Genomic DNA, 10,276 nt, shown 5'->3' with positions numbered 1-10,276 from the left:
TTCCGGGGCTGTGCTGTGCTCCCGTTCCGGGGCTGTGCTCCCGTTCCGGGGCTGTGCTGTGCTCCCGTTCCGGCGCTGTGCTGTCGCTCCGCCCCTCCCGCGGGCGCCATGGCGGGCGCGGCCGTGCTGCGCGTGCGGCGGAAGCGCGGCGGCCCCGAGCCGGCCGAGGCGCTGCTCCTGGCCTGCAAGCGGCGCCGGGCCGAGCCCGTGGAGACCGACCTCTTCAAGCTGGTGGCCACCGTGTCCTCCAAGGTACCGGGGCAGGCCGGGCGGGGCGGAGTGGGCCGGCCGGTGCTCCCGGAGGGGTTTGGAAAGCAGCGGCCGCCTCTGGCTCCTCTGGCGGGTCTTTCAGGCTCCGCTGTGGATGCGGTGGTGTGGAGAGCGGCGCGGCCCCGGGCAGCGCTGTCCTGTCCCGGTAACCGAGGGCGCGGCGGCTCCTCCCGCGCTGTGACAGCCGGGGCAGGGCGGGAGCAGAGCTGCGGGCCGCAGCGCACAGTGAGCCCCGGGACGAGCTGTGCTCAGCACTCGCTTTTCTATACTTGGGGACCGTTCTTCACTTGGAAACCACACAACAGGCAATAAGTGAAGCTTGGATTTCTGCTGTGTGAGATGCTGAAGCTCAGGCCTACAAAGATATCAACTACTGTCTTCTGTCCAGCCTTTTGTATTGAAATGGTCTTAGGACGCTGTAAAGGATACTACGCCCTAAATTTAGATCCACTGCACTTCCAAAGGCATATGTCTTTGTTTGGAGGGTTATTTTGTACTACAGAGTTGCTTAAAAATCAAACTGAAACAGTCTTACGACTTCTATATCTTCTGCTTTTCTCCCCTCGTAACAAGAGAATGTTACGATTATGTTGCTTAAAGCAATAATAAAGTTACTTGAATATTGTTAGGATTATTGGTATTGCAGTTCTTCACCCCTTCTAGGAAGGAGTATGACTTGCTATGTTGATGTTATCATTCCATTCGTCCTCCTTTTGTTTCTTTTCCCCAGAACGAACCAGTTCAGAAGTATGTTAAAGATGCCATCACACGAGACAAGGCAGCTCAAAGCCTGCGCCCCTCTCTGGGAAGCACTCAGCGAATCCTGCAGGAGCTGCGTTGTGCCAAGCAGGCGAGAAGGAAGGAGAACCGGTACCGAGTGATTTCCAGCCACCGGCCCCACTGCGCTGACACGGCTGCACCTGCCCCGAACGGCGAGGCTGCTCCCCATGGGCACAGCTCTGCAGCACGGCAGGATGCTTCACCGGAGGAGAGTGGTGCTGTCGATAAGAGTTCAGACTGCTGTGGGAAATTCCAGCTGTTCGATATTGTACAAGAAGAGGAGATGGCGGGAGATTCCAGTGTAACCACTGCAAACCCACAGGTCAGCTATGAACTCGGTGTGCTTGAAGTACTTTGGTATCGCTGTTGAGTGGTATGTGTGGGCAGACTGCTGTGGCAGTTTGCTTGCACTGTAAGTATTCCACTATTGAATAGGAGCTTTAACTAGATTGCAAGTTGGAAAGTTCCATGAAGATCCTAAGTGCACTAATGTTGAAACAGTGTCTGATGCTGCTGCCTAAGGAAAGGCTTGTACTACCCTATTTTTTCTTTGCCTTGGTCCGATGTGTAAGTTCTCTTTTCATCTGAAAACTGTTGGCTGTAAATAAGACTTGGCATGACTTCAGTGGAAATACGCACTTTTTTTTTTCTCAGCAGAATGATCCAGATACAATTCTTTGCAATGCAGTAGAGATGATCCGTGAGCGTTTAAATGTTTCTGAAGATGATAAAAAAGAACGCAGTGACAAAGAAGATGAGTATGTTTATGACATCTACTATAAGGAAACATCAGCCCCTGATTGGATTGAAAATATCCTTTCCGTACAGCCCTATAGAGAAGAATATGAATGGGTAAGGGTGTGGAAAAAACTATCTTTCTCAACTAAAAAGATTACAAATAAAAGATGTTTAAAGTCCTGCTGTTAAAACTGCCATGCCAAGGAAGGTCCTTTAAGATAGACACAATGTATGCTCAGTGACTTCTGTGTTAGGCCTTTTGTAACTGCCAGTCCCATGTTCCTGCAGGTTACTACATACATCATATGACAGAATGGAAGGGATGGTGCTCATGTAGTGGGAAGAATCTGTCTTGTTTCAAACTGCCAATTATATTTTGGCACATGAATGTAAACTTGAGTAATGTGTGTCTTGCTTGTGATTAGGAGGCAGCCATTAAAATGTCATTGTAAATATGACTGAATGAAAAGAAGAGCAAGGGGAGGGGGGACAACTTTTTCAGTATTTCAGGACTTGACTTTAATCTTCATATGAGATACTTTTTCATAATGAATTGTTCTTTAGTGACTGTGGAGTTAGGAAGTTTAATGTAAGGTTTAAGTCTTGTGTTGTACAGTTCCTGTGATCAGCAGACTTGTGTACTGGGAGCCTGAAACTGCTTTCTCTCTTCTTTGATCTATTACACTACTGCTGAAGTGAATATGACTAAGTTACACATTAACATTGAAATGCTGGAGTGGAACATGTATATATGTGACTTCACTGAATTTTGCACCTAAAGCAGATTTGAAGTGTTATGGTGAATGCAGTGACAACTCAAATTCTCCTGCAGTGTGCCCTGTGTCACTGCTGAATTCCTTATGCCTGTCATCAGTAGGTATTTCCTGGCTCTTTCTGATCTGTATCATATTGCACAGGTGGATGAAAACCCACTTAACATTCACTATAAATAGACACTCAGCATTGTGTTTTGTGTTGACATGCAGGTAAATGATGATCTGGGTCCAGAGGAAGTATATGAAGATGACGATGATGAAAATGATGAAAATAACTGGCGTAATGATTATCCTGAAGAAGATGAATTCTTACCTGAGGAAGAGGGAGAAAAAGGTACACCTGTAATAAATGCTGTTTGCTTTCATGCTGTGCATGTGCACATCCCCTCTTTTTTTAAATGCTATCCGTAAAAAAGCAACTGATCGCTGGTGGGATAGCATTCTGCTCTTACAATGGTGAAATCTGTGTAGAGGAGGATTATCTTTCTTGGAACTAGAAGAGAAATCAGTGGTTTTGAAAAGGCAAAATTGAGAAGTCAAATTGAGGCTGCTGCAATTGCAAAGGTTTGCTTGCTTAGAGGAGGAATCCATGACTTGGGACAACATGCTTGTGAAACACTGCCTCTGCCTTCTGAAGTCCCTACCCCAGAGTACTTCCAACACATTTCAAACCTCAGCTCATACAGAAGTTGTTCAGACTTCATTAGTTTCTCAAGAAGCTTAAACTAGTCTGATTGACTTAATTTTTTAAGTAAAAAGAAGGGATAATCTGTCAGTGTTGATGCTTTCTCTACAGACTCTGAAGAGAGCTTCAGTGACGAGGACCAATGTTACAGGAGAAGGACGTGGGACAAATATCGACAGGAGGTCTTGCAGGAATTTGGATACGATGAGATTGAAGATTTGGGTTCTGACTAACAGCCTGGTTTTGGAGACGAAATGCATACAGAAGGTGAACATGTGCTGCTGTAGGAGAATATACTATCTGAGCAGCCAACTTCAGCTGGTGGATATTAAACAGATGGGTGTGACTACGGCCACTTCAGAACACATATTTTTCCAAGCACAAGATGCTCTATGCTTTAAGATAGGTTTTTCCACCCATTGCGAGTGTTGAGGTTTTGAAGGGACCTTTTATTTTGTTTTCCCTAAGCTGCATGCCCAAGAGTTTGTACCTGTAGCAAGTGTACAGATATGGAGGTACTGTTGGCAGCAGCCCTTCTGGTCATGTCAAATATGTCAGGTTTCACAATAAGATTGATGTGTCTGCCCCGCTGGCAAGTGGGAGTCCTGGAAAAAGGCACCCTGTCCTACTGCTTTCTACTTCATTTGTTCCTAAGTGTCAAGTGACTTTCTTCACAGGTGTTGAGCATATGAAATGCCTTGACCAGTCCCTTACTCTCCCCAGTAGTTTTACTGTTGGAGTTGAACAATATGCATTTAAATTGTAAATAAAATTATTTTGACCAAGTTTTCTTTTACTCATTTAAAGATCACAGAAGTTGGTACAGCTGAACCCAGGTCACCATTTTAACTTGCATTTGTACATCTTTATTCTATTGTACTTGTTTGGACACACAGAGTATTTCAGCTTACACTCTCCTACTTGAGTGTAAAAAGTAGCTTATAGGATCAACTCTTAGCTGATTAATGTCATTCATGAACTGGAGGCTGCAGTAGTACTTAGGCCCATCAGTTTTGCCTGGTAATGGCAAAGTAGTGGAGGCAAGGTATTTTTGTTTGCTTCAGAGAAATGTTAACATGGCAATGCAAAAATCCAAATATCCCCACTATTATTCAAGTGACTGTTGCAACTGTGGTGCACCCTTTGAAGTGTGTATTGCTTCAGCCATAACCTTGTAATTACAAGATTTAGTTCAGCTTAAATGCACAAAACCATACGTGTGGCCAAACTCAGATCAACTGAGATAGACATTCTGAACTAAGATAAAAATCTCAGGTATGTTTTTGAAGTAAATCTCATTTTGCCAGACAAACAGGCTGGCTTCTTGTTGCCTTTTGCTGCACCAAAATTCAGTGTCAAAACAGTCCTAATTTTAGACTTACAGCTGTGGAATTGCATAGACTATTAATCAGTATGTCTGTGCTACAGTGGTGCCTTTTACTTCTGTTTTTATTTATTTTTTTTTCTCCCTGGTACTTAGCTGTCAAGATCTAGTATGTGCCACAGAAATTCTGCTCTAGAAGGAAAAAAATTGAACTGGTTTCTGGGAGGTTTTAGATGGTCCCTTTCTAGTGAACAGCACTGAAATTTATAAAGGGAATTTGCTGACTGCTGAGGCAACTCAGGTACTGTGTCTTCACTGAAACAGTTCACAAACAAATGCTTACAGGCTTCAAAATGAGTATTTTAATTTTGGAAGTTTCATAAAACCTAGCAGAAATTGACAAACTACTAACAAGTTAACAAGAAAAAATCAACAACCATTAATCAAATCTTTAGTGCCAAGGTGCTTTGCTGATTAAATCCTTGCCACAGTCTGATACATTTCCACGCAGCATACAGAATAAAATCTTCAAGGGAGAAAGGCTGGTTCAGTCTATAAATAATGGAGCAGAACTTAATTTATCGTTAGGGGCAGAAAAATTAATGAAGTAGTTTGTTGTGACCAGTTTTCTTCTGGGATAAGAACTGAGTACAGCAAATGCAAACATCCATCAGAATTAAGCTGGAAATGACTTAGTCTTTGGAGTCAAAGTGGGTTTTAGTCTAACTTAATAATGCATTACTTTACCACCTGGTTCTGCAGAAATCTAATTTGATCCATTAGCTCTTATCATTTTCGTACCAATTCTGAAGAAACAGTATTGACACACAGCTTGTGTGAGTAGGTAATGAGTAGATCATCATTATTCAATGAAAACCTGCCCTGGAAACATGCCACAAGTTAGGAGGATGACACAAGGGCATGAGCCACATTGGAGTCCATCTCCAAGTAAGAACATTTTCAGCATTTCTGAAAGACCACCAAAACCAGTTTTTTTGTGTCTGCCAGAGTTCCACCTCTTCCCTTTCGTTTGTGTAATTGCTTTATCCTCTCCTGCTTCTTGTAATGGCTTTGAACTTTAGTTGGATTTGATTTCTACCTTCTTTTCTTCATTTGGGTCCACCTCTGTTAAAACACAGTAACAGAGCAGCTGCATGTATCGTGTGACTGCACCTGCAGAGAAATTGGAGATAGATTAGAACAACAGCCACCTATCTCAACTCTAATTACAAAACACATCTGACCAATGAAAGCAGTCAGGAATGCTGTCTCACTTCTCTTTAGGGAAACAAACAAAAAATTTTGTACAATAATGGAGTCTCACTCTTATTTTTTTTAACAGCTAGTATCTTAAACTGTTCTGTTAATACCCTAAGGTGTTTTGCTTCTTAGGCACCCTGCCAAGTAACTGAAGTAAAATAATTTTTCTCTATAATTAAGAGCATAAAATTGGTGGAATTAAAAAAGTAAAACTAATAGCACACAGGAAGATTACTGAGTATTTACATATGTTCTGCAGCACAACATCCTGCTTTCAGGCTAAGGTTATGCTACAAACCTTCCTTTACCACATCCCTCATCATGGCTATCTCATGTAGTAACAATACCAAAAGAGCACTGATGGAGAAAACTAAATGTGTGTAATTTAACTGCTGTAATTCAACAAAAAGCAAAATTCCATTCTTCACTGACATAAAATCTGTCTCCAAATAACTGATTCAGTAAAGCTGGACAGTTTGCACTACCAAGAATGTTCACACTTTTTACAGGCATCAATCTTGGTTAAAATAAAGACAGTTTTCTGATGTTTTGGCTGTTGCTGAACAGTGTTTGCACAGCATCAAGGCTTCTTTTCTTTCCTCTTACTCTGCTCTTCCTGCAGCCAGCAGGATGGGAGAAGGCATGAAGTCTGGCAGAAAGATGGCCAGAACAGCTCACCCAAACTATGCAAAGGGCTATTTTGTGCTATCTGATGTCATGCTCAGCAACACAAATGGGTTGAGCAAGAAGTGTTTGCCTGTGAGATGTGTGATGATTGCTCTTGCAGCAGCGGAGTTTATTCCTCCCTTCACTGACTAAACTTTCTTTGACTTCACCAGCAGGTTTTCCCACCCTGTTCTGTCTCTCGTACTGCTGGGGGTGCTGGTGAGCCAGCAGCTCCCTGGGTACTCAGCTGGGGTCAGCCCACCACAGCCCTTCCCATCAACAGACCAAGAGTCGCCTCTTTACTTTTCCTCTTTCCTAACAAAATCTCCAGCTAACAAAGAAACTTACCTATAATCTTGTTAATAAATTGAGGTCTCCTTGATGGAGGTAAATAGACTCCCAAGAAAAAGAATGGAATTCCAGATAAAGCAATGGCAATTCCAATCACTGAATTTAAAAAGTCACTATAGAGTGGCACTACCACCAGAAATACTGTGCATAAACAGAATATTATCGGGAAAGCCACACTCAGCTGCAGACAGAAAAAAACAGAACACAATATTAATGAAATGTTCATTATCTATAGTTACAAACATTATTATACAGACTTTTCTCTCTGAAATCCAGTTTGTGAAATTCTCTGCTCTTCCTCTCATATATTTGCCTATTTAGGACCATAAGCAAATTGCAGAATTATTCTTAACAGAACTGTTGCTAAAAATTGCAAAAGTAATCAAGTATGGTAACTCTGCTGTGCTGAAAGAAAGTGCATGGTAGCATGAAGTGTTTTAGACAAAACCTGCAAAACCTGGGAAACAAGATTTACTGACTTTTTTGAGTATGAACTTAAAGTATGAGAAGGTTACTAGAGGATCAGATATCACCGAGCTAAATGTGGTCCACAAACAGAGTTACTTAACTTGAGCATTACCAATCAGAGATTTCTGCTGCTAGATAAAAGGCTAACTACTATGTTAGGCTACTGAGACATTCTCCAGTGGGCAGACAGAAGAGGTACTTGATGAACTAGCATATACTAATAGAGTATAGTGACACAACAGTCTCTTGTTCTTACCCAGCAGACAAGGTAACTTTCATGGTACAACATCAAATGGAAACCATGCTTTATGTCCTGATCAATCTGTAACCTTTAGACTTAAACTTGCATGGTCCAGATTTTAGACAGTACTTTTATATTATATGGAAAGCAGGGATTTAAAACAGTTGTGTAATAATTATTACCTTAAGAGGCCTTGGCCGATCTGGTTCTTTCCAACGTAGATATAACTGCCCAGCAATAGACAGACCAACAAAAAACCAGTAACTGAAGCTGAAGTAATTGATTAGCTGGAAGACATCTTCCACACACAGGTAAATAAGGGTCATAAAACACTGTCAGAAAAAGAACAAGAGTAAGAATCGGAACCCAAAAGTTTGAAACTTAATGTTTATGCTGGTTTTTGCCTTTAAGTAATACCTTATCCTCCTTGGTGTTTGACGTAATTTTATGCCTCAAAAAATCACACTGTCAGCAATCACCTTGACCACAGTAAATTTTGTCTCTCGTGAGTTTTTTAAAGTTTTCCCTTAAATAATTCATATTCTTGCTCTGAAAAAGCTGTCTTAATTAATTGACTGATCACAATATATTACATTCTGCTTCAGAGGACTGGGTTTCTCAGAGCTGCATTGAGATGCAATAAGGATCTGAGAGAAGCACTTTGGATTCTAGGAATTATTTAGGCTTGAGCAGCAGAAATCTTTTATATACAATATGCCAATTATTAGTTGCAGTTTCAGTTGGCTGAAAATGTAATCCATTGTAATGCATGGTATACAGAACACAGTTCTTATGGCATGGCCTTCTGCTAAACTGATGTTCTGATTTCAATATGAAATAGAATATATACATGGACTAGTTCTTTTATACTCTTCTCATGTTATTATATATATATATATATATATATATATATATATATATATATATATATTTGTGTACATTTTTCTAGCCCTGTGTTGAAGCTCCATTTTGAGGGAAGCTGTGCTGTATGTCCCATCTAATTAGTTGAAAAGAAAAGCAATAACAACTTGCATTGAAGAGCAGTGCTGGCACAGGTGTGAACCTCTTTATGTGGATCATAGACAACAGATCAGGAAGGTGACCTTCCCGAGATCCTACAAAAAATAGCCTGAAAAAAGCAGTAGAACACATGTTGAGATCACAGGCAAGAGAGAATATATTACAGAAAATCAAAGAATAACACCAGTCAAAATAAATATTTACAACAGTGAATTTCTGCCCTTTATACTGGGACCTGGATTCAACCCTTCTCATAAAGATGTACTGTACCACAACCACTGAAGAATGGATAAGCTTTTAGAAACATGCTGTTAACAGCCATTTAAAAAAAAAAAATCATCTGACAGGTAAAATACACAACATCTACAGTAACTGAAACAAATTTCTATTGTTTCACAAAATTCTAAAGGCCAGCACTGAAGACATTCCAGCTTAGGGAAAAATAGTTTTCAATGCTGACCAGAGGGGATTGCCAGGTCCCTAAAATGATGGGATCACTCAACTACATGCTCAAAAAACAAACACACACAATTTTATTACCTACTGTTCTATATTGACCACTTCACTAAATGATCATATTTTTTCTCAACAGAGGCATTGCAAATTCATTCAGTGGACAGGAAGAGTATTAAAATGGCTGAACAAATCTATTTAATACTTTTGCTAGTTACATTCACAATCATTGCTCAAAGAAAAGGCTCTACACAATATCCTAAGCTTTCTGACTGCAGCTTCACAGCAGCAGCAAGTTTTTCTAAGTACAAACTTTTAAAACACTGATTTTAAAAGGTCTGTAAGTTTTAGATAATACATTTGAAAATATAAACTTGCTAGAATTATGCAAACAATCAGAAGGCCTCAGGACTCACCACACAGACAAAATTAATTTGATCTTATGCTCTGCATTCACTCAGAAATGCTTTGGGGAAACAAGGCAGTGTTAAGGGTGTACATACATACAAACACACACACAGAGGTTTATTTAAATCAGTTGTTTTATTGTGGCTATTCATTATAGGTTCAGTTTAAAAAGTATTTTTGCCTCTCTCATAATAGATCAGAAAGAGTAACATGTAAAAAGATGTATGAATATCTGTCAAACTGAAAGAGGTATGTTCTACCTTGATGATGCTAGAATTGAAGCATTAAGTCCACCAAAACAAGAGAAGGCTACAGCAATGGGAATTGTCCAGCTGAATATACCAAACACCCGGTCGGCAAATGTCTGATGAAAGAGAAAGAAAAGGAAACATGAAAATACCTGCAAAAATCAAGTGTAAAACAATGACATCAGAGCTTTTGTAATACGCTTGTACGGAAAAATAATAACATAGTTAGAGTCCATAGTGCAACACAAAGAATCACATAGCTTTCTTACTTATTTATGGATTCTAAATAAGCACAAAATTCTTTAGCCAAGCATCTGAAGTCATGTTTTCTGCTCACAAAAATAATGTTCACAAAGGAAAACAACATGTTTTGAGAATTTTTCTTCCCCATCCTAATATATTTTATTATCTAACTGACCTACAGAAGACAAGTGAACATTCTCTGGATTACTAAAAATAGAAATATTACCTAACCAAACAGGGAAGTGCCACACTGCAGTAACTACAGCCAACCTCACACCTACTGTTTACAGATACTATTCCAGCAATGTATTTTATTTTCCTTTTTTTGCAGTTTTCTAAGCAATA

At 40.3% G+C, this 10,276-nt stretch overlaps 2 protein-coding genes across 3 annotated transcripts in view; one reads left to right on the top strand and one right to left on the bottom strand.

Annotated features, from left to right (window-relative positions):
• The first annotated feature begins 108 nt into the window (after positions 1–108).
• Positions 109–4,025, top strand: SLC7A6OS (solute carrier family 7 member 6 opposite strand). Its single transcript, XM_062500056.1, has 5 exons — positions 109–252; positions 1,001–1,372; positions 1,705–1,902; positions 2,775–2,898; positions 3,361–4,025. The coding sequence occupies exons 1-5, from the start codon at positions 109–111 to the stop codon at positions 3,480–3,482; spliced, it is 960 nt and encodes a 319-aa protein (XP_062356040.1). The 3' UTR covers positions 3,483–4,025.
• An 883-nt stretch (positions 4,026–4,908) lies between these two features.
• Positions 4,909–10,276, bottom strand: part of SLC7A6 (solute carrier family 7 member 6) — a 28,622-nt gene continuing 23,254 nt past the window's right edge. For both annotated transcript variants that reach the window (XM_062499852.1, XM_062499853.1), the window contains exons 6-10: positions 9,701–9,804; positions 8,592–8,688; positions 7,742–7,891; positions 6,848–7,031; positions 4,909–5,746 (exon numbers count right to left, since the gene is read on the bottom strand). In XM_062499852.1, the coding sequence (XP_062355836.1) occupies positions 5,652–5,746; positions 6,848–7,031; positions 7,742–7,891; positions 8,592–8,688; positions 9,701–9,804 (630 nt within the window). In that variant the 3' untranslated portion in view covers positions 4,909–5,651. The remainder of the gene's footprint in view (positions 5,747–6,847; positions 7,032–7,741; positions 7,892–8,591; positions 8,689–9,700; positions 9,805–10,276) is intronic.

Source organism: Cinclus cinclus, chromosome 11, assembly GCF_963662255.1.
Source record: "Cinclus cinclus chromosome 11, bCinCin1.1, whole genome shotgun sequence".
NCBI lineage: Eukaryota > Metazoa > Chordata > Aves > Passeriformes > Cinclidae > Cinclus > Cinclus cinclus.
This window is presented reverse-complemented; position numbering and strand designations above follow the sequence as displayed.